This window comes from Enhydra lutris, unplaced genomic scaffold (genome assembly GCF_002288905.1).
Source record: "Enhydra lutris kenyoni isolate GAN:26980312 unplaced genomic scaffold, ASM228890v2 scaffoldscaffold18, whole genome shotgun sequence".
Taxonomy (NCBI): Eukaryota; Metazoa; Chordata; class Mammalia; order Carnivora; family Mustelidae; genus Enhydra; species Enhydra lutris.
Window position 1 is genome coordinate 19,910,709 of NW_019154102.1, and position 23,892 is coordinate 19,934,600.

General features: G+C 46.1%; 1 protein-coding gene across 1 annotated transcript in view; it reads left to right on the forward strand.

Annotated features, from left to right (window-relative positions):
* Positions 1 to 23,892, forward strand: part of LOC111148137 (anthrax toxin receptor 1) — a 214,462-nt gene that overhangs the window by 124,707 nt on the left and 65,863 nt on the right. Inside the window, exons 13-14 of the mRNA XM_022504562.1 lie at positions 5,054 to 5,149; positions 22,338 to 22,379. Coding sequence (XP_022360270.1) covers positions 5,054 to 5,149; positions 22,338 to 22,379 — 138 coding nt within the window. The remainder of the gene's footprint in view (positions 1 to 5,053; positions 5,150 to 22,337; positions 22,380 to 23,892) is intronic.

A 23,892-nucleotide genomic window follows, 5' to 3' on the forward strand; every position in this document is an offset into this window, starting at 1 on the left:
GATGAGCAGGAGGGGCAGAAAGAGAGAGAGAGAGAGAGAAAGATTCTCAAGCAGACTCCGCACTGAGTCTGGAGCCTGACCTGGGGCTTAATCCCAGGACCCTGAGATCATGACCTGAGCTGAAACCAAGAGTAAGACACTTAACTGACTGTGGCACCCAGGCACCCCTCTTAAGTGAATTTTTATCAATCTGACATTATATTGTGACAGTTGAGTGGGAGGAGAGTGAGGTTCTAAAATCAGACTATGAAGTCTCAATTCCCATTTTGCAACATTAAAATTGTAGGCCTCTAAATATATATATAAGTGGGGCGCCTGGGTGGCTCAGTGGTTAAAGCCTCTGCCTTCGGCTCAGGTCATGATCTCAGGGTCCTGGGCTCGAGTCCCGCATCGGGCTCTCTGCTCAGCAGGGAGCCTGCCTCCTCCTTCTGTCTCTCTCTGCCTGCCTCTCTGCCTACTTGTGATCTGTCTGTCAAAAAAAAAAAAAAAATCTTTAAAAAAATTTTTTTAAATAAATAAATATATATATATATATATACATATATATATATATATATATATATATAAGTGTTATGTGAAAGGTCTTGTGTAAGTTACATAGCATCGCTGAGTTTCCATTTTCCTTCCCTGAAAGACGGGAAGAATGATTCCTAGAAGACTGCTGGAGCAAGGCTCATTTAATTAATGAGATAATGTATATACAGCACTTTGCATAGCACTAGGAATGTAGATAGCACACAGTAAGGTCAGCGATTATTAGGTATATTAGTGCTGAACACATCTATGAAAATACAAAAGTTTTGGAAGGGTGACCCTCTAAATCGTCACCCTGGAAGAACAAGACAGCGTTGCTGCAGCCCTCCACCTAAGACTTTGACCTCCCCTCCCCTCCCCGCCTTTCCCTCCTGGAGTCCATACTCTAGAATGTCTACAGCATTTGCTTCCTAAGAAACAAATCTGAGAACAGTGCCCCCGGGTCCTTGTTGTTTCAAAGAGAAGCCGTGCTCCTCCGCTGGGCTTGCATGGCCTCTGACACTGAGGTCCCCACCACTTTCGCTCCCGCCCCACACCCTGCTAAGCAGAAAGGCCAACCTCTCCTCACCCTGCAGGCCCAGAACTCCAGCACTGCCTCCTCTCTGGAGTGCTACCTCCCAGGCTCACTTGCTGAGAACAGCAGCTGCCCGTTAAACCTGCGAGGTGAGGAACCGAACAGCCCAGGTTAAATTCTGGTTCCTTCCTGTAACCTTGGGCAAGCTTCTTCACCGGTCCTTGCCTCAGGATTTGTATCTATGAGAGAAATAATATTAAATCCATCTGTTTGTTAATGAAAATTCTATGAAAGCCTGTCAGTACATAGCATAGGGAAAAGCCTGTCAGTACATAGCAAGAACAGTCCTTGGCACATAGTAAGTGTTTATTTAATATATATGAGCTGTTAGCTATACTAATAACAATTATCATCATCGTCGTCATCATCTTTATTCCACCAGAATGTAAATTCTTTAAGTGTAGAGACTGACTATATTGTTCACTACCTGACACATAAAAGGGGCTAAGTAAACAGCTGTTGACTAACACACAGCCCCGCACGTGGTTATTGTTGATAACGGCTTTCCTCAGCAGGCCATGAGCACCTTGGTTCTGTCTAATCGAACCTGCATCGGTCTGCTCAATGGGCACAGAATAGCTGGTCCATAAACGTTTGATAATGAATATGTGAAGGACCCTCTGGGCTTGCATGTACATGTTCTCTCCCAGGAAAACATTGGCTTCCGGTCTAAGTTTATCCAAAATTCCTGCCCTGTGTTTGATGGTGACTCGTTTGCACTGGGTTTATATGTAATGATTGTGGGAAGCAGGCAATGTGTTGGGGGCCACATCTCAGGCTGTCGTCTTCCAGAGCAGGACAAAATCCCGCCAGGAGCTCATGGCCCTGTGTGTTCCCTCATGGCACCTTACCCCTTCCCGAGCCCCATGGCTGTCCCCCTCCTCCCCCCATCTCCTCCCACCCATCTCCTACACCCATGAGCCCAGGAAAGCTGTGGCTTGTAAGGGGCAGACCCAGCCTGGCTGGAAGAAAGCCAAACATAGGTGTGTCTCAACCCAGGAAATCTTCCTGGGGCAGAAGCCTCCTCTCTCCCCTTGCAGGCCAGGTCCCTCTCCCTCCCTGCTTCACAGGAAACCTTCTCCTTCCAGAAGGAAGTAAAAACTTCTCTCACAATAGCTGAGCCTTTCTGCTTCAGTTCCTCCATCTGAAGTGAAAAACAAAATCAGGAGCCGGGAGATTGAGCATAATGGGAATAAATGTAGTCTGTAGGTTTCACTAAATTATAACTCAGTACTAAAAGACTGCTGTTTTATGAGCCTCTCAGTAACCAAAACTATTTATTATTCTAAGTGCAAGCAGATTTATGGTCTGCAACGCCCACTGTGTTTGCTGTGGTGAGGACATGGAGGGAGGGTGAGGTACAGTGCAGAGTTTGACATGATAGCTTTTGTGCCGCTGCCGGCCCCGTGTCTGCATGTACCTCGTCCTTTGTAGCACCTTTGTCAGTGCAGGGGAGCAGCTGAGGTCGAGTGTCTCCATTTTGGGCTAGGGAATGCAGAGACTGAGGGGTTAAGAGTTATCCCTGACTAACAGTAAGTTCGGGAAACACTCATGACTTCTCCACCGAGGGCATCCCTCTCCACCGAAGTTCACACATCAGTGTTGTGGGTCGTCTCTGGCACGGCTGTGTCCCTCCTTCGGAGTCTGTGCTCCGTCCCCACCCACGGCCCAGCCCTGCACCTGCGTTTGTGAGGCTGTGCCTCCCTCAGGGGCACTCTGGCTTCCCCAAGCCTTGGCTGGGTTGGACCAGGGTGATTAGTTCCCTGGCTTTTTGGTCAAAGACATTCCAGGGAATAAGAGCTACCTTTAAACAGCTTCCAGGAGCCCCTGGCCGAACACTCAGAGTGGGAGTGAGTCAAGTCCCAGCGCTGCCATTAACTGGCTACCCTTCCCCGAGCGACCTCCCAATCTCGATGCTCCTCAGGATGGGCTGGGGGGGTGGGGACAGCTCTGAGAATCTGATCATGTGCTCAGCGGTCTCCCCTGAAGATACAGGTCATGATTATCACGGTGTACTTTGGAGAGGGTCACAAGTTTCCACCCCCTTGAGCCCCTCTGTGTACCCCACAGGTCCACTGGCCCTGTAAGAACCTCTGGGTCAGGCGAACTCGGGACACCAAAGTGGGGAGCCCCAAGGACAGATTTTTAAAGAACAACTTCAGTAATTTATCTTCTTATTACAGATTGGTTTTTTTTTAAGATTTTTTTTTTTAAAGAAAATTACCGTAAACCTGCCAAACCACTGTTAGTATTTTAGTAAATATCCCTCAGTCTTTCTCTCTCACTCCTGACATTTATTAAATCCACTCATTATATCGGGAATGTAATTTAAATATTATTTGAGGGGCGCCTGCGTGGCTCAGTTGGTTAAGCATCTGCCCTCAGCTCAGGTCATGATCCCAGGGTGCTGGGATCGAGCCCCTCACTGGGATCGCTGCTCAGCAGGGAGCCTGCTTCTCCCTCTCCCTCTGCCTGCCGCTCTGCCTACTTGTGCTCTATCAAATAAATAAAAACTTTGGGTTGCCTGGGTGGCTCAGTGGGTTAAAGCCTCTGCCTTCGCCTCAGGTTGTGGTCCCAGGGTCCTGGGATCCAGCCCCGCATAGGGCTCTCTGCTTCCCTTCCTCTCTCTCTGCCTGCCTCTCTGCCGACTTGTGATATCTGTCAATAAATAAATAAATAAAATCTTTTATAAATAAATAAATAAAATCTTTAAAAAAATATTAGGAGGGCACGAATTTCATGGGGCACCGGGTGTTATACATAAACAATGAATCACTGAACACTACATCAAAAACTAATGACGTGTTGTATGGTGACTAACATAACACAATTTAAAAAAATAATTTAAAAAATTATTTGAAAACAACATCTGCACAGTAACCAATGGCACCATAGTTCTATAATGCATTATTAGCCATTCCTTAATTGAAAACGTTTAGTTGCGAACATACCTGGTAATTTTCGGGGGCTAAAAGTGGAATTTCCAGCTTTGCTGAGAAAGAGTAACATGACAATTAATACCTGTGACAATTTGCTCCTCAACCTGCTGCTCCCCCACCCCCCAAGAGTTGTGCCCATTTCCACTACCAGCAGCTGGCAGCACGGGCAGGTGGAGGAGACTTAAATCTGCTTCCCAGAGCCCACAGCCCTACAACACCGACTGGGAGCGGGATCTCTGCTAAAAGTTAACATCCATCGCAGGCCACAGCGGCCCATGACTATGCTCAGGACCGGTCTTGGCACTTTCCAAATGGGCAAAATCTGTGTGGGGCGCCTGCCTCACCTCCTGGCCCCAACGTGACAGCCACTTGATCTGAGGGCAGTGTCGACTCAGCCACCACTCCCCTTTTCTCCCAGGTTCTGTATCAGCTGCTCCCCTCTCCCTCCCTGGAATCCATGGGCAGGCTCTTGACTCTACCTCATGAATGGGTCAGGGCCTCTCCCTGAACGAGTCCATGGGAGCAGGCTGAACCCAACCCGGAGCAGGAGGGTCGTGAGCGCAGCGCGGGGGGGGGGTGGTGGCAGGAATAGCAGGGTCAGGGAGTCGGAGGGTGTCACCAGGCAGAGGGTGACGGTGCCGGAGGCGAGGAGCCGTGGAGCCGTCACAGGCCCCCTCAGCGTCCAGTTGCCTGGGCAAGCGCCCAGTCTGGCTCTTGCAGGGTTGGGCCCCCAGCACGTTGTCCCACGGCACGTTGTCCCACGAGAAGAGCAGAGCCTTCTGAAAAGACACATCATGTCTCTCAAGAATTGGCTGCATGGAGCGTGTTGCCCAGAACGCTGGCAGTGTCAGCCGCATGTTTGGCGAACCGTGCTCTTCTCTGGTCCTCAAATCGGCATATTGGTGATGGGGAGGGTGGGGAGGGTGGGGAGGGGGAGGCTCCAGTTGTCACTGGTCACACACGCGGCCTGCCCCACTGCTGACCGTCTTCTTTCTTGGCCCCACAGTCGGACGGCTCCATCCTGGCCATCGCCCTGCTGATCCTGTTCCTGCTCCTGGCCCTGGCTCTCCTCTGGTGGTTCTGGCCTCTCTGTTGCACCGTGGTGAGTGCCCCAAGCTCATACTCCTCACTTCAGGCCTCCCACAGAAGGTGACGTGAGGTTAATGGGATGGTGAGGAGGAGAAGTTGTCCCCAAAAAAAAAAAAAAAAAAAAAAAGAAACCAAAAAATCCCTTTAAAGATTAAGGGAAATTTTGCATTATTTATACAAAGTTGGCATAAGCTGACATTGCTCAGTGGAACCACAAGTCATTAGGAATCAGTATGGATTAGGGAGTGAGATTTAGCCTTTAGGTTGGGCAGCCAAGGGGCCCACAGAATATTGTAAGTGATGAGTGTTATTTGACATGTATCACACACGTGCGTGCACACACATACATGCGTGTTGAGTTGCACAACTGAACTCTTTCGAGGAAGGCCATGCTGGCCTCAGCAGCTGGTCTGCCCAACGGAGAGTGTGCCTGTGGCCTATTTTTAACAAGCATGAGTGGCATTCGCCTTTATTTCATTATTTTTAGCTAACATTTATAGGACACCTCTACCGTGTGCCCAGCACTCGTCTAAGCACTTCAGCTACAAGATCAATAAAAATCTGTCTCCTCCCTCTCATCACCATCAGGAGCCACCACTTGGCTCTGGCCAATGTCTCCCCAGGGAGCTTCGGGCACCTGCTGCGCCCAGATGAAATGTGCCTCTTTGTCAATTTGCGTTCCCTGGCTGCTAGGCTAGGAAAAGTCCAAACAAAGTCCTATCCAACTGGGGGGAAAAAAATCACTTTCATGTGCCTACTTCCAGCCCACACCCTGCCTGTCTGCAAATCAGAGCATGGGCGGTAAAGCCACAGTGAGTTTGAAGTGACTGCTGTTCCGCTGCCCAGCATCTTCCATTCCCTGTATCTTAGTTCTTCCTTGCAGGGTCCCACAGGGGAGACAGTGAGCCTCTCCAGGCAAGAACTTGTCTTCATTTTCTCTCTGAGCATTGAGTCCACAGTGCGAGGGAACTCATGTGCAACTGAGCTCAGTGAGGGCCAGAAGCTCCTAGAGCACTGGTCAAGAAAAGGTGGGGAGAGGGCTTCCAATGATATTTCGAAGAGGTGGCAAAGGAAGGAGATGAGAAGCTTGACCAGGAGTGGATCCCTGTGGCAGGGACTTCTGGAAAGAAAAGAGGCTCTTGCACCAGCAGAGGCCCTGGGTGTTGAGGGGAAGGGACGACCTGCAGTGGATTAGAACATGTGGGGGGCAGGGGTGGGGTACCCAGGACAGGCACAAGCCTCGGGTCAGCTAGTGCAAGGCAGACCGGACCAATTCACCCAGACTCCACACGCATTCTTCCGATAGTAGCCCCAAAAGTTAAATAGTGTTTTCAGTACTTAAGGCTGCACAACCGTATTGAGGGTTAAAAAAGAACATGAGTCAGCCAAGTTTTCCATGATGATTCAGAAACAAGCACATTTTCAAGTCTGAAATTCTGAGTGGAGAGGCGGTGGGAGGGGACCAACAAACCTTTGCAGCCAGCTCTTAAAGAAAGGGGTGGCCAGGGGTGGTGGTAATGGTGGCGACTGGCTGGCTGTGAACAACAGGGTTCCTATTGTAGCAGGTGTCACCCCAGTCCCCTTCATTCTCAAAAATACCTAATCCTCGGTAAGGACAGCTAGGAATGGTAGTACAGCTAGCAGTGCTCCATCACGTACTAGCTGTGTGATCTTGGGCAAGTTACCTAACCTCTCTGTACTTCAGTTTCCTCAGTTGTATAATGAGGAGCATAAGAGCACTGGCCTCATGGGTAGATGGCGAAGCTTGAAAGAGTTCATGGATATACTGCTTAGAGCAGTACCCTGCACCCAGGAAATGCTGTGCAGTGTTAGCAATATTAAAGAACATTTACTCGGGGCACCTGGGTGGCTCAGTGGGTTAAAGCCTCTGCCTTCCGCTCAGGTCATGATCCCAGGGTCCTGTGATCGAGCCCTGCGTCGGGCTCTCTGCTCATTGGGGAGCCTGCTTCCTCCTCTCTCTCTGCCTGCCTCTCTGCCTACTTGTGATCCCTGTCTGTCAAATAAATAAATAAAATCTTTAAAGAATATTCACTATAATAGGGATGTAATCCTGTATTTCCATAGCATTCCATTTGTATTGGTGGGAAATGTCTCTTCTTTCTAGTTTTATTGAGATATGATTGACATACAAGTTTTTGTCTAAGTTTAGACAAACTTTGTCTAAGTTTAAGGTATACAACATAATGATTTGACACATGTATCTATTGCAAAATGTTTACATAATAAGTTTGATTAACATCCAACATCTCAGAGTTAAAAATTTTTTTCCTTGTGATAAGAACTTTTAAGATTTACTCTCTTAGCAGTTCTTAGCAACTATCAAATATACCATACAGTATTCTTAATAATGGTCACCCTCCTGTCTAGTAACATCTCCCTTCGCCCAATTCCCCCTCCTCCCACACTTCCAGTCCCACCTCTGGTAACCACAAATATGATCTGTTTCTAGGAGTTGGGTTTTTTTCCCTTAAGATTTTATTTATTTATTTGACAGAGAGAGAGGGAACACAAGCAAGGGGAGTGGGAGAGGGAGAAGCAGGTTTCCCACTGAGCAGGGAGCCCAGTGCAGGACACGATCCCAGGACCCCAGGATCATGACCTGAACCAAAGGCAGAGGCTTAAACGACTGAGCCACCCAGGTGCCCCGGTTTTTTTGTTTGTTAGTTTTTGTTTTTTTTAGATTTCATATGTAAGTGACATCACACAGTACTTGTCTTTCTTCATTTGACTTAATTTGCTTAGCATAATGCCTTAGGGTGTGTCCAGGTTGTTGCGAATGGCAGGAGTGCCTTCTTTTTATGGCTGAATAATATTCCATTGTATATGGGTACTACAGTTTCTTTATCCATTCCTCTGTCGCTGGACACTCGGGTTGTTTCCATGTCTTAGCTATTGTAAGCAATTTTGCAATGAACATGCAGGGGCAGAGGCTTCTTCAGGATCCTGATTTTATTTCCTTTGGATATCTACCCAGAAGTGGGACTGCTGGATCATATGGTAGTTCTATTTTTAATTTTTCATGGAACCTCTGTGCTCCAATTTACATTCCCACCAGCAGTGCAGAAGGGTTCCCTTTACTCCACATCCTCGCCAGTGTCTGTTATCTTTTGTCTTTTGATGATAACCGACCCTTCTAACTGGTGTGAGGTGATATTTCATTGCGGTTTTAATTTCCAGGGAAATGTCTCTGAACTAATGTCTTTCATTACTGGAAGCAGTGTCACCCAAGGCCAGATTGTTTTGCAACATTCAAAATATTTTTCAATGAATTTATCTGCTCAAGTCCATGTTGTTTTGGAAGGTGGCCAAAATGTGTTAGTGTGATCTGATTTTGTAAGTCCCAAAGGATTTCTTTACAAGGGAAGATTTTGGAGATTAATTTTCCTGTTTATGATGTCTATAAAAACTGCCCTCATCCCCATTTCTGAAAGCTGGCCAGAGCTCTGATGCTTGGTATGCCCCCAAAAACTACTTGATGACCACTGGCTTTCTTGAAGAGTGATGATGTCTGAGGAGACAGGACAAAGTCATGTGTTTTCTAAAGGGAGTACACAGGAAGGACGGCAAACATCACCTCCCCGCCCGCCCCCTGCCCCTATCCCAGGATCCTGGTTCCAAGGATGCAGGACATTTCTCTCCCTTGAGGGACAGCACCCCTACCCAAGTTTCTGGGACTGGCAGAGGACATCCTCAGGAATGATGGTCCTGAAACCATCTTCTTCTGTTATTCCCCCTGCCCTGCCGCAAGTGTAGGAGATGCCCCATGACCTGGTACTAAAGCTACATCGTGATGATGGGAAACAGCCAGGGAGCAGCAGGGTCTCAGGAAGAGTACAAGAGGCTTGTCTTTGCTGCAAAGTTTTCTCCAGGAGTGATGTACAAAATATTTAACAACCGAATAAGGCACCCCAACTGAGCCAAATATTAACCCTTTAGTGGCTGGCTATGAGGCAGGGGTTGGGGGGGGGCAGTCCACAAAATCCTGGGGTAGAAGGGCAAGTTGCTATTTGCTAATCATAAAAAGCATTTTAAAACATAATAACCAGCATGACCAGACCAGACGTAGTATTTACTATCAGGCCTGCCCTCTGCCTCAGCATCCTTTCTTCCTGCTGGCCTGTCTGGAAGAAGACATGTGAAAAGTGACCAGTGCTCCTCGTTGCATTTTGCCTTTCCTACCCCACTCCCATCTGGGCTCTTAACTTCCAGCTAGATGGAACCTGGGGCAACTTACTGCCCACACTGCAGAGTAGAATCTATCAGTCATGACTGATGCAGAGAGAGAGAAGTCATTGGCCAGATCCAGGATCAAAACCTTTTAGTGTTCCCCAGCCTGGCTCTCAGGATCCCTGGGTAAAATTTTTGTTTCTAAGATTCCTACATGTATTCACGGGCACAAAAATACCCACACTGAGGGAGAGCCAGGCACCAGCCTGTGCATGCCAGACTTATTTGCATTTTTGAAAAGGGAAATCAAGGGTCAGTATTTTACCAGAATGAAAGAAAGCCCTGTCTCAGTCCCATAAGGGGCATCACGATACCCTGTAAGTCGTGCACTGGCTTTTCCATCTACTCATAAGTTTGGTCCAATATTATTGAAATCTCTCAACTGAACTCAAAAAAGAAGATTAGGAAATGAAAATAAGAAGAGGATCATGGGGGAAAAAAAGAGGTGAAATATATTAGAAGAGTAAATTTTTTGAATGGCTTGAATGTGTAGAGAGAAAAGGCAACAATGAATCAGTGATAGCACTAAACTATTCTAGAAAATGCAGGCAGTCCTGCATTTCATAAATTACATGGATAGTACATGTAATGTTGTATATGTATCAAACTGCATAACAAAAGACATTTATATCCACTTCTTAAATAAAATCATAGAAATGTGCCCTTGTTTTGGGGAGGTTAGTAGTGTAACAAGAACTCCAAGTAAAAAGATCTTGTCATATTTTGCCAGATGAAAAAATTCTGGAGCTTGGTTGCATAGCAACATGAAGTCAACACTACTGAACTATACACTTAAAAATGGTTAAGATGAGAACTTTTAGGTTATGTGTTCTTTATCACTATTAGAAAGAAAACAAAAGAGATCTGCTATAAAGTTACAGTTCTTCTGAAATCCAATTAAGCCATGCTATTTAGGTGTGATCAAATCATTATATTTCTGTTCAAATAAAGGCAAATATTTTTATTCTGTTTGTAGGGAGAGGATAGTGTGCGGGCATCCAGAGTTTCTTCCTACATAAGCAAAATTCTGCCCTCTTTTGTTTTTAATGCCTCTGTAGGCATCTTATGAATAATTTTTTAAATGGTGTATAAAAAGATCATGTTTAATTCACTTTATTGAATTTCAAGAACAGTTCCACAAATTAAGTCCCTTTGACATCTCCAATGACAAACAGTAAGGGACAAAAATTAATCAAGAACTTGATATGCCTTCCTGAAATAAAAATAAAGTCTTCAAACCATGCTTTCCACACCTTGAAGCACACTATTTAATTCGTGGGGCCAGACAGCCGAGCTTAAGACAGCAAAGGGATTTACTGATTGTATATAGAAACCTGACTAGGGCAAGCTGTTCCTTAGCCATGCATCCAGGGCCTGGACTCATCATGCCTTCTGGATCCCTTTCTCGCCTCCACCCATCCCCATCTGGACACTCCTCACTCTGCAGCTTATGAGGTTGTTTCTGACAGGCATACACAGCTCTGCCACGGCCTGCCCTCCCCTCTGGAGCTCTGCACCACACACCCCACACACCCAGTCTGTTCTCATCTCTACCTCGCTTCGTGGCTTCCCTCATCCCTGCCAGGCTGGCTTTGCCACTTGCCTTATAACCCAGAGACCACAATCCCCGTGCCTGCTGGGTGAAATGAGGAGAGGCGAGCTGTCGTTAAAGACAACCGGGTTCCAGTAGGTAGCTTCCTCTTCACTTACAGGATCGGGCAAATCCTTTCACCTTCATTTCCTCACTTGCAAAATTTAAACATTGGAACCATAGTGTCTCTAAAATTGCTTCTTTATATTCTTACCTACTGTAAGTGAATCTACTCCTCCCTTTTGGGATTCCCTGGCCCCTGTTTCTCAGACCTGTTTACACATCGAAACAACCTGCGGATTATATGATGTAGGTAATCAGGGGACAGCATTTCCAAACTATGTCCACAGAACAGTAGTACCTACAAGATGTAAGTAGGTATACTTCAGAACAGGGTATTTAGACAATAAGTTTGAAAGACACCACTAAATTAAATTCCATAACTGTCTTCACTGTAGGACTTCTCAGAGTGTTTATAAGATAATTTGTGTTATGCATGTCCAAACTTATTTTGACCCTGGAAATTTTCCTTAGCCTATCCCCATCCTCCTCACCCTACACCCCTTCCAAATACCCATTATTCTTTTTTAAGATTTATTTATTTGAGAGAGAGCATGAGAGGGGAGAAGGTCAGAGGGAGAAGCAGACTCCCCGTGGAGCTGGGAGTCTGATGCGGGACTCGATCCCTGGATTCTGGGATCATGACCTGAGCTGAAGGCAGTTGCTTAACCAACTGAGCCACCTAGGTGCCCCCGAATACCTATTAATGTACTGACACCTGGAAAAAACAAGAGTCTTCTACCAAATACTGTTCGGAAAACATAGTCAAGCAGTGGGAAGAGCAGATTCCTGAGCTCTGAGGTGTGGCCTCTTTCCTGGCCTGCTGAGAGGCTGCATCAAAGCCAACTAGCGTGACATGCTGTGAACATCGTCAAGCCTTCCTTGTTCCCTGTGTGCCCTGCTCAGATCCCATAGACACTACCTGTGGCTGGAATCATCTTCCCCATAATCTAGGCAGACCAGACGCTCCTCCCCGAAGCCTGAGGGGTCTGAATTCTTGGATTTCTTTTCATTGTTTCACTTAACAGTGTTTTGCAGTGACAGTGGCATAACAGCTCCTGGAGAATATGCACAGCTATTCTTTTAAGATACCATGTGAGCCACGTAGGCCTGATCAACTAATGTGAAAATGCTTGTCCCTCACTACTCTCATTGTAGTTACTGGGGCGTTTGCCCGAAGGCAAATTAGAGACATGAATCTTAAGAGAGATGAACTAGGAGGGCCAAAAACATTTGAAATTTGAGTCCCAAATGCGAAAAAGAAAAATGTTAACCTCATTTCTATGAAAATTTCTTGTACTGCATTCTAGATCAACCCCCTTGGCACCAGAGCCTTTGCTGAACTACAGTGTCCAATGACGATCCAGGCAGTACTTGGCCAGCACTGACCCACTCCAGTCAGCTGTGAGGTTTCCGTGACATTTACGTTGTTCGTGGAGTAGAAGGATCCACTTTTATCGGCCATTAGCCAACATTTCATACTTCCTGGATGTCTTCCACATCAAGTTGCCCGGTTTCCCTTGGTTTTTTAAATTTTAATGAGAAAAACAGTTATGATAAAGTTAGTCTAGAATTTTTTTTTTAAGATTTTATTTATTTATTTGACAGAGAGATCACAAGTAGGCAGAGAGGCAGGCAGAGAGAGAGGGAAGCAGGCTCCCCACTGAGCAGAGAGCCCGATGATAAGCTCGATCCCAGGACGCTGAGATCACGACCTGAGCCCAAGGCAGAGGCCCAACCCACTGAGCCACCCAGGCGCCCCAAGTTAGTCTAGAATTTAAAGCATGAGAGCAAGTGTCCCCTTCTACCTGAGATATTAAAGCCCTTGTTAGATGGCTTTCAGAGCTCGACTGGCATTTCTTCTCTACACAGCTCTGTTCTGATGGCTTCTCCTCGCACAGAACCTATGAGGCCAGGAGACAGTGGAAGGGTTAGTGCTAAGAGACCAACCCGGAAGTCTCAGGATAAGCAATGTTTTAAGTCTAAGGCCCCCCAAAACTTTAGCCATCTAAATACAATATTTATTTGAGCCAACCCCTCTGAGCATGCAAGGAGCAATCATTTGTGAAAAAGAAATTGCTCTTGGTGGTGATACAGTGAGGACCACATAACAAAACAAAGGGGGAAGAAAAACAAAGGGGGAAGAAAAAACTTCTAGAAAAAAATTTAATAAAAGTTGTTTCAAATACATATCCAGGCTCATTAAGAAAATAGAGAACATTTTCAGGGCCAAAATAAAGAAGGATCTGGAAATCAGATGGTTGGCTGACCCTAAAGCAGTGGCAGTCTGAGGGGCGAGAGATCTTCTGATCTCAATAACCTAGACATTTGTTTTAATAGCCTTATATAGGGATGCTGGGTGGCTCAGTTGGTTAAGCATCTGCCTTCAGCTCAGGTCATGATCCCAGGGTCTGGGATTAAGTCCTGCATCAGGCTCCTTGGAGCCTGTTTCTCCCTCTGCCTGCCGCTTCCCTGCTTGTGCGCTTTCTCTCTCTGTCTCTCTCTGTCTCTCTCTTTTTCTCTCTGACAAATAAATTAAATCTTAAAAAAAAATAGCCTTATATACGCCCCTATATAGGAGTTGGAATAGAGTCTTCTGCTTAAAGCTGGGAACTTGTGTAAAAGGATGGGCCTTGGGTTTGGTGTGTGTGTGTCCCTAAGAATTCAAAACTATAACCTCTAAGTTTTAGAATTCTCATGTATCTTACTTGTGGTTCTGTAAATCACACACTAAGAAAAGTGTTCAGTTTGGAATTACTTAGGAATCTGCTGAAGGAAACTCAGATTTTCTCTGGCAGGTGGAGCCCTCAACCCAGTCCTCATAGGATTCCTTCAGGTAAATGTAAAGTACCCATGAGCTCACAATCCAAAATTACCGAAAACCAAAGGAATGTTATTACTCAGATTCTTTGAGGTTTTCTAGTACATATGGGAAGCATGGAGATCAGAACATTAGATAAGGAAGTCAGGTCCAGTCAGGAGTTCTGCATTCTCTCCAAAGTTAGCAATGGTTGTTAAGTAGCAGGTACATTGAAAGTTCTCCAAAATAAAAAAAGAAAAGAAAGTTCTCCAAATACTATCATTTCTCCTAAAACATGATTTCCTAAAAATACCACTGCATTATGGAATTTTGGCCCCACAAAAATAACAGGACTAATGGGGAACATGAGTTCAGAGCACAACATTCAAAACTGTGCAGTCTAGTAAAACAATCCACTTTAAAAAAAAATTAATAATAAACTCGAAAACTCCCATTTTAAGCATCGTAAGTGCCTAATTTAAATTATGCTATAGTAAATATACCACTTTGCCTGGATTTGTAAAAACAGACCCATGAAGCTTCCTGGTGCCTGTGAGTGTGATGTAGCACTGTGGCTTGGAGTGACGGAGACAGGTTGGAAGGAAGGACATTCTTAGGACAAAGTGTCACGATACCAGAGGTGGATGGCTGTGACTCATTGTCTTGTTATTCCTTCTGCACCAGCTTAAAATAGGAATCCAGCTTCTGTTGTTTTGCCAGGTCCTTCTGTTCATAATAAAAAAGACTGTGTGGCTCTAAGACTGAATGCCATAAAAGTGCTACTCAGCTGCTTGTGACATTAGAGCCTCTCCTTCAGTCTGTGGCACGTGCCTCTAATCCTCTTCAAAGCAAATGATGGCTCCCATTCAGTTCCATTCTCCTTTCTTTCGGTTCTTCTTCCATGTGGCCTCTGATGAAGCTCAGTGTGGGCCCCTTTACTCCCATTGGTCTGATGCCTCATCTTCTCTCATCTCCTCACAAGCTTCTCCTCCACATGTGTAAGCCTCTCCTCCTTCACTCGGTGTCTGGACTCTTGTGACTAGGAGACACACATTTGTGTGGAAGATGCTGTAGTAAATGCTTTCATGAGGAAAAGCACAGAGGCTCAGGAGCACGAAACACACAGACAGTGAATGAGGGTGAACAGAAGTGAGAAACCGGATATGGTGTGTGGGGGGTTTTTTCCTCCCAGGTCACTGATGGCGGCTGGGCAGCATCCTTACCTTCACCTGATGCTACTCAGTGGCACCAAATATAACCCCCTCACACTTTAAAAAGTTTAATGGTATATTGTGTGATTTTTTTTTACCACACAAAAAATTAATATATATAATATGTATATATATATTACCTTCTCCTTTACCGCATGAATAATCAAATTTGAGGTAACATGATCTCATGGTTTACTGATTTTGTGCCCATTTTACCTACCACATATGAACAAATTCAAATATTGCATACCTGTAGTGTAACAAAAGGGACTGTATGTCCCTTTCAAATTTTTGGGAAGGGCGCCTGGGTGGCTCAGTGGGTTAAGGCCTCTGCCTTCGGCTCAGGTCATGGTCCCGGGGTCCTGGGATCCAGGCCCGCATCGGGCTCTCTGCTCAGCAGGGAGCCTGCTTCCTCCTCTCTCTCTGACTCCCTCTCCACCTACTTGTGATCTCTCTCTCTGTCAAATAAATAAATAAAATCTTAAAAAAAAAAAATGGGGGGAAGCTTTACCAGAAATTTAGTTTGGGACACAGTGCTTAGAAAGTGGATTCTTAAACTACACTGGAGTGAATTTATGTGGAAGCTGGGGTTAGGGGATAGAATGGAGTATAGATGTGTCCAACAAAGTACTGTAATTAATATAAATCCAACCTATGACCCTAATGAGAACCTCATAATGCATCTAAGTGTCACAACCGACTCTCAGCAGTTGGCACTCTTGGCGTGTTAACTAATAAAGGAGCATCTATATGGACAATTGAAAGAAAGGAGAGCAGTCCTGAGTCTTGTATCACCAAAGTGCTTACAGGAGAGGCAAGGAAATTTACGATAATGAGGAAAGCTTCCCTTATATTTTCCTCCATAGGAATGCATGCCCATTCTTCCCAGAAATAGTGACTGAGTAACAAGCCCTGGGCTACTTGTCGAGACAAAAGCTGGCCAAGGATGCCCGTCTTCTAGGGGCTGAGAAAGATGCAAACACCGTTCAGTGCATTAACTGCTGATGGTGTAGACCATGAAAGCTAAGATCTGTGTCCCTAGCTCCCAGGGAACTATGTGGCTGGGACTGCTTCAGACTGGGTCCAAGAAAGCAGGCATGGCTAGCTCTGCGCATAGATGAGCACAAATGCTCACTGGAGAAAGCCAGGAAGTGCCTGCGAGCGGAGTTGAGAGTCTTCTCCAGAAACAGCTCCTTGTCTTCCCCAACACGCCAATGTAGGGTCTATGGAGATCCCATAGTTCCTGACAATAAAGCAGGGGACACCATAATGTTTAGATGGAGACATTTTCAAAGCCGGTGTTTCTAACCAGCCATAAGCAGCTCAAAACAGGAATGTCTGACCTGAAGCAACAATATGGCCCCCTGCATATCTAGTTGAAGATAGCATTGTGAGAAATAAGCCAACTCATAATTCTCAAAGTGCGGTCCATGGACCAGGAGCAGAAGCAACATTTGAGAATTCACTAGAAATGCAAAGATTCTGGGGCACCTGGGTGGCTCAGTCGTGAAGCATCTGCCTTTGGCTCAGGTCATGATCGCAGGGTCCTGGGATTGAGCCCCGCATTGGGCTCCCTGCTTAGCAGGGAACCTGCTTCTCCCTCTCCCGTGCTGTGTACTCTCTCTCTCTCAAATAAATAAAATCTTTAAGAGAAAAAAAAAAAAATCCAAAGGCACCCTCCCCCCGCCCCAAACTTACTAACGAGAAACTGCCAAGTGCAGCCCTGAAATCTGTGTTTTAAGAAGCCCTCCAGGTCACTCTGATACTCCATGAAGTTTAAAACTGATCTCATTCAAATTAGAGGACCTGTGCTGAATTTTTTAACAGACTAGTATTTTAAAGCAGTCCTCTTGAACTTTGCCTGCACAACACAACGGGTTCAAAGTCAAGGAAGCTTCTCCTCTGCAACACGAGAACCGTGCCCTCAGTGTGGAGGAGTTGCAGGAGGTGATTCTCATCCAGCTCATGCAAAAGGGATCCTGAGTCCCTAAATACGATTTATGGAGACAGAGAACCCAAAAGAGTCCCCTGTTTCGTCCCACTTCTCATGCCCTCAGATGAGCATCTGTCTAAAATGAGTCTGGACAGCTTAGCCTATAGCCAGCTGCTGTCACAGGGAGCAGAGACAGGAAAGAGAAGGAGGAGAAATGTGAGGAGGTGGTGGTGGGGACACAGCAGGCGACCAGGTGGGCATAGCCAGGCCTGGGCCTCCTCCTGCTCCTCACACCATGTTGACCTGCCTCACAGCTTGAAACGGGACACCTAGAGGTGCCTGTGCGGCTCAGTCGGTTAATTGTCTGCCTTCGGCTGGGGTCATGATCCAGGGATCGAGTTCTGCATCAGGATCCCTGCTCGGTGAGGAGTCTGCTTCTCTCTCTCCCTCTGCCGCTCCCCCGTGCTTGTGCTCTCTCTCACTCTCTCTCTCTCAAATAAAGTCTTTAAAAATAAAAAGTAAGGGGTGCTTGGGTGGCTCAGCCAAGGAGGTATCTGCCTTTGGCTCAGGTCATGATCTCAGGGTCCTAGGATCAAGCCCCATGTCCATCTGGCTCCATGCTCATCTGGGAGTCTGCTTCTCCCACTCCCTTGGCCCCTCCTCCTTGCTCGTGCTTTCTCTCTCTCTCTCTTCTCACTCTTTCTCAAATAAATAAATAAAATCTTTAAAAAAGAAAAATAAACGGGCGCCTAGGTGGCTCAGTTGGTTAAGCAATTGCCTTCGGCTCAGGTCATGATCCTAGAGTCCTCGGATCGAGTCCCGCATCGGGCTCTCTGCTTGGCAGGGAGTCTGCTTCTCCCTCTGACCCTCCCCCTTCTCATGTTCTCTCTCTCTCTCATCCTCTCTCTTTCAAATAAATAAATAAAATCTTTTTTAAAAAATAAAATAAAAAATAAAAATAAAAACAAAAAATAAATAAATGGAACATCTAGTGAGTCACTGTGGCTATCATCTGGGAAAAGGAAGAGGTACCTGTGTTAAAAACTGGGTAGATTGCCTTCTGCATTCCACTACGCAAAACAGTAGCAGTGAAGTTAGCAAAGGCAAACAGAGTGGCAAAGAACAAAACATACAAATTAGGAGCAAAACTTGAATACTTCTAGAGGAAAAAAAAAAAAAAACCACAAGCAAAATAAACTCAGCAGGTACTTTATTTCACCTCAACATTCTATAAAATTAATTCTTAAAGAGAGCATTACAGAGACCTAAACAGGTGAACTTGACTCATAAAGCCAGAGTGAAGTTCCCAGGTATCAAAGAGGACCTGGGTGTATTCGATCTTCCTACCGTGTTCATGCCACACCAGCTCTGTCTCCACATCTTCATCCTTACCATTTCCAATAGCCATACCAAGGGGTGTACACAAAATAAAAAGGGGGGGGTGTAATTTGTTTTGACTCAATGTAAAGTTGCCAGTAAGACTTCAGTTTATTAAGATTCTACCTGATCTTTTGATCTTTTCTTTCCTTTATCCATACAACAGTCTTTGTCAAATCTGGCCCTATTTCATGTTTATCTAAACAAACATGGTTAAAACTGATAAGATGGGAGAGGGGGCATTGCTCCCAATTCACAGCAGTGACAGCTTCAAGAAATTATCAGATAAGAAAGAAACATGAATAAAATTCAGAAGTCTACATTCTAGGAGCATCTGGTTGGCTTAGTTGGTTAGGCATCTGCTTTCAGCTCAGGTCATGATCCCAGGGTCCTGGGATCAAGCCCCACATCAGGTTCCCTGCTCAGCAGAAGTCCACATCCTGTTTCATTTTTCTTATCCCCTGTACCTCACCAGTCCAACCAACAATGCAGAAGGATCTCTAGGGGAGTTCTTCCAAGGAAGCAAATGGCCACCTTCTGCCAATTGACAATATCCAAGCTAAAGATGCTAAGTAGAAAAGTGGTGCTGGCCTCTGGAGGAGGAGTATGAAAAATGTCCCCAGATTTGTCCCCAGTACTGCCATTCAGTGCCTTTATGTTATCCTATAAATATGTTTATTGAGCATGCTCCTTTGAAACATTTTACTAAGGAGCTCCTCAACCTTACCATCCTCTCTTTGTCCCTCCTAATGGGGAAAGATCTGACAAGCCCACTCACAACCAAGAGGAATCTCCCAGAACCGTCTAAGAAGGAAAGTGGGCCAAGTCAAACCTGTGCTTGACAGTGCTCAGCGCTGATTCAAGTTTACATTCTAGTTAGAAATAAACGCTTTCTAGTCACACTAGTTGGAAGCAAAGAATTGTTGAATTCATCTGTTAATTATAAAAGTGCTACAAAAGACACTGGGTTCTGTGAGATCCCATAAAGGGGAGCTTGCCTGTCTGTGAGGTCGGGACGACTTCGAGGGCAGGTATATTTACTGGTGATCTATCTGAGTTGATGAGTCCGTGTTAACCTGGTTATGTGCAGGCACAGGGACAAAGTGGGGCGAAGTAGAAAGCATTTAGGCTACAAGTGAGAAGCAGCAGGGTGCATGGAAGGAGCAAGAAGGTGACCAAGAGGCTGAAGTGCGCAAAGTGTTGGGAAGAGTGAAGAGGGGTGAGGTGGGAAGGTGGGGCACATCACGCAGGCCTTGTGGAGGTGGGGCAGTTGGCATTTTATCCTGTGGGTCCGGGGCCCCTCTGTGCTGCCAGGCTGCAGTGGTACCACAGGCTAGAGAGCGATGCAGTATGTGGCCCAACTGCTCTCCTAGGCCTGGGCTCTGGCCCTCTGAGGGTTGGGGTGGAGAGGATCACATGTCCCTGGGCTCAGAGCATTCCTTTGGGTGGCCTGTGTGCTGGTCTTGGCACAGGCATTTGGCTCATTCACAGACAGCCTGTCTAGCTTCATGACTTGGAATAATCATGTAATGACTTCAGTGTCGCCTGTCTGGATCATTCTTTGAAACACTCTCCTGCTGTCCCAGGGGAGCCCTGGTGGTGGCGGAGCTTAAAGCAACAGGAAGACTTCCTCGTCATTCCTGCTCAGTACCACCAGGCACCCATCCAGGAAGGCCAGACTAGAGGTGCCTCCTATTTACCTGAGCATGGTGGCATTCTTCCAGAAGTTCAGGTGCCCATTTACAGTGTGTCAGCATGAAACCTGGCTTACAAATTAGTCCACCTTTGATGAATACTTGATACACTGTGTATTTTGACATTGTCTTATGGGTCCCCCTTGGGATATTGCTGGATGTAGAATTCAGTAAATACTCAGGAAGTGACCCTGAATGGCAACCACCGTTGGGTTGGTCCGAGTGGTAGGCCACTTGGTGCTGCACTTCCTGGCTCATGTCACGTGCCCACACATATGTGGTGAGACACCCTGCTGTTGACCACCCTGACGTCCCTGGGCACTGTCAAGCCCCTGTCCACTGTCTGAACACCAGCCTTCTGCCTTACTCATTTTATGGAAACCACCACACATCATCATTAGTAGATCAATATATGCAAGGGGTTAAGTGAAACCTTTGTTAAAGGGGTAATAAAGAGACAGAGAAAGGAGAAAACAAAGAAAAACAAAGAAGAATAATAAAAATAATAATAAAAAAATAATAGGGGCGCCCGGGTGGCTCAGCGGGTTAGCCTCTGCCTTTGGCTCAGGTCATTGGGCTCTCTGCTCAGCAGGGAGCCTGCTTCCCATTCTCTCTCTGCCTGCTACTCTGCCTACCTGTGATCTCTCTGTGTCAAATAAATAAATAAAATCTTTTTTAAAAAACAAAAATAAATCATAATAGCATGCACCATTTATTGAACACCCACTTTATACCAGATGTTCTACAAACACTATTGCTCATCACGACTCTACAAGGTTATGTGGCTCCCATTTAACTGATTAGAACAGTGGAGCCCAGGGAGGTTCAAGAATTTGTCAGATCTTCACAATAAGAAAAAGGCTGGTCTGGGGTTCCCATTGGACAACGATGCTATGCTTCTATGCATTGAGGGAGGAAGCTAGCAGCACTGTGAAGACAAGAGCCCAGTTGTTTTGCATGGAACCTCTGTATATCCAGCATCCTTGCCGTGCACACTGCCCTTAGCACCTCTGGCAACATCTGTCTGTTCCCTCGATATTCTGCTCTCCCTCTCACTTCCCTCCCAACCCTGCCTTAAGAGAAAAGCTGCCTACCAGATTGCTGTCCCCAACTCCTGACCTCTCCCTCCAGTTTCTGGCCATTTCCTGTTTTAAAATCATCCCCACCTCTGGGATGATGGGAAGTCAGCATTGGACAGCAGTGGCCTTCCCCAGAGATTTCCTTAAGGAATTCAGAGCCAGTGTTGAGTGGGTGAGCAAAATCATGGCTTTATGCTTCCCAAAGACCTTCAGCAGGCTTCCCACAGTGGCCAGGAAGTGGGGGCAGATGAAATGACAGCTTGAAAGCCCCAGAGGCCTTAACCTCTGCCTCTTAATTAATTGAATACATCCTTTTAGCTGGCTGGAGTCTCTGTTCCCTGGCCGGTGTTAATACAACCTCAAGTCGGTAGCATGTCTCAACACAGAGCGATGATCTTACAGATAATGGTAGTGTGGGTGACAGCAGTGGGGTCAGAACCCCGATGAGGCCCCCAAGTCATCCAATCAAAGGAGACATGTGCTCAAGAGGGAGAAATGAGGAAGACCTTGATGCCTAGTAGGCCTCCAGGTCAGCAGCCAGGTGAGCACCCCAACTGGAAGAGTAAGCATCTGTTGGTCCTGTGGGCAGGATCTGAGCTCCCAAGCTCAAAGTGGCCCAGGCCAGCCCAGGACATCAAGAGATATATATATATATATATATATAATGACTTTTGTATTTAGCAGAATTCTCTAAGGAAAAGACTGCATGTAGGGGACCCAAAATTCTAATAAGCTTGGGGTGAGAGGAGGGAGCCTCCAAGGGACATGGTGGGGTCAGTCACAGTAGGTAATGGCCAAGATGCTTTATAAAAGACTCTAAATCTCATTAACTGCAAGGGCATTCCTTTTACACATGAGGCGTACAAGCTGGGGACAAGCAGGAGGAGGAGCTGCTCACTGTCCCTCAACTGTCCTCCTCCCATGTGTCAGTTATTCTCTCATTGGCTAGAAGGGGTTCCGGATTGCTTTCCCTGCTCAGAGTGTCCACACATCTCTCTTCTTTCAGCCCTAATGAGAGGGATGTTGCAGAATACAATCTTAGAATATTGTAATGTAAATCTTTGTACCCCTTCAGTCGGGGCCCTAATCTCTGGGTCAAAATCATGGCATTGACCCAGCCTTTCTTACATTGGCCCATCACGGTGGTAATTATGGCCATACTACCAAGAGTTCCACTGACTTTTTTTTTTTTTTTTAATCCTTTTCAGATTATCAAGGAGGTCCCTCCACCCCCTGCAGAAGAGAGTGAGGTAAGTGACCAGAGCAGGGAGCAACCGGATGGAGAGAGTAGTAAGGTGGGACAGAGATCTGGCTGGGCTGGCCCGGGACTCAGGCCCCTGCAAAGTAGAGCTAAATCAGGCCCAGAGAGTGGGGAGTAAGTCTTGGATCCTTTGCAAATCGAGGACGGCAAATAGAGGACGAACAGGAACTGAACGGAACTGGCCCGCACAGACAGAATGGTTTGGGAGGGTTTTCTCCCTGCAAAGATAAAATCTGAAATGCAAACATAGATACTTTTATCTGTACAATTTTCTCCTCTGACACAGACCCTGTGGGTTTCTCTCTTCCCTGCAGAGAGATATGCTTCCTGTATGTAGATCAGGGCAAATTTGTTACATTCTCCCAACAGTTAGTGATTCTAGGAACAGCCTGATGCTGAAGTATTCCATTTTGCTTTCATTGAAAATAATGTCACCTAAAGATTTGCCAGGCAGTGATACAAATATGTGAGGGTTGGGAACGGATATGCTAATATCCTGACCTTGCTCTCAAATCCTCGTCATTTAAAGGAAGAGAAGACATCTTAGATTCCTCCATAAATTGGTCAGTAGGCAGTTCTGGTGCAAGCATGGCCTGCCTGGGGTAAAATCTGGGGGAGGCATTAAAGGCTAGCCGTGAGAAGGAGCATCCCTGGGCAGGGGCGTCCGGCCAGGAGCTTTCCTCATCCTCTGATCACGCCCAAAGCAACAGGCCTCGTTGGATGTATCACTCACCAATTAGAAGCCAGCGTACAGGTCTGAAAATTTAGTGGAGTCAAAAGATAGAGGGGCGAGGATTCAAGTTCATTGCCCTCAACCCCTTAAGTCTATTGTATCCAAACTGAGCACAGTCCCCTCACCCTTCCTCTTCCCAATGCCTTTGTCAAGTTTCCTTGCACACGGAGAGAAGAATGATTGAATTTAACATTCCGTGGGTCTGTTATACCCTGAACCATATGCTCATAAGCCAAGGGATTTAATAGCTGCAGTCAATTAAAGCACATATTGTTGGAATGCAGACTTTCTGCCCAGAAACCAAGGGAGGAAATTACATTGCTTTGCAAAAAGGAGGAAGGAAAAAAACCCTCTTTACATCCACAAAAGCCTTTTCTTAATCCTTGAAGAGAAAGCACCGTGGCGAGTTCCACGGGTTCCAGTTTGGCTGGGTTTCCCTTGTGTGCAGCTGTCTCATACTCCCAAAGGAAAATAGGGCAAGAATCTTTCGCTTGAAGAAGTTGCTCTGTTTGCCCTGGGGTGAAGAATGTTCCCTCCCTTCATTATGTTCAGTTAGAGGAACTGTTGCCCTTTCTTCTGATGCTGACTCTGCATTTGCCTTTGGAAGCTGACCTGGCAGCCACTGTGGTCAAAATACAGCAGGGTACTTAGGTACCAGACTATGGGGAGTGATTTACCCACCACCACCTAGTTTCATACACTATTTCCAGAGAAGTCATACTTCCAACTGAAGAAGGCCGACTGGATTTCTGAAAGAGAAGGACAACCT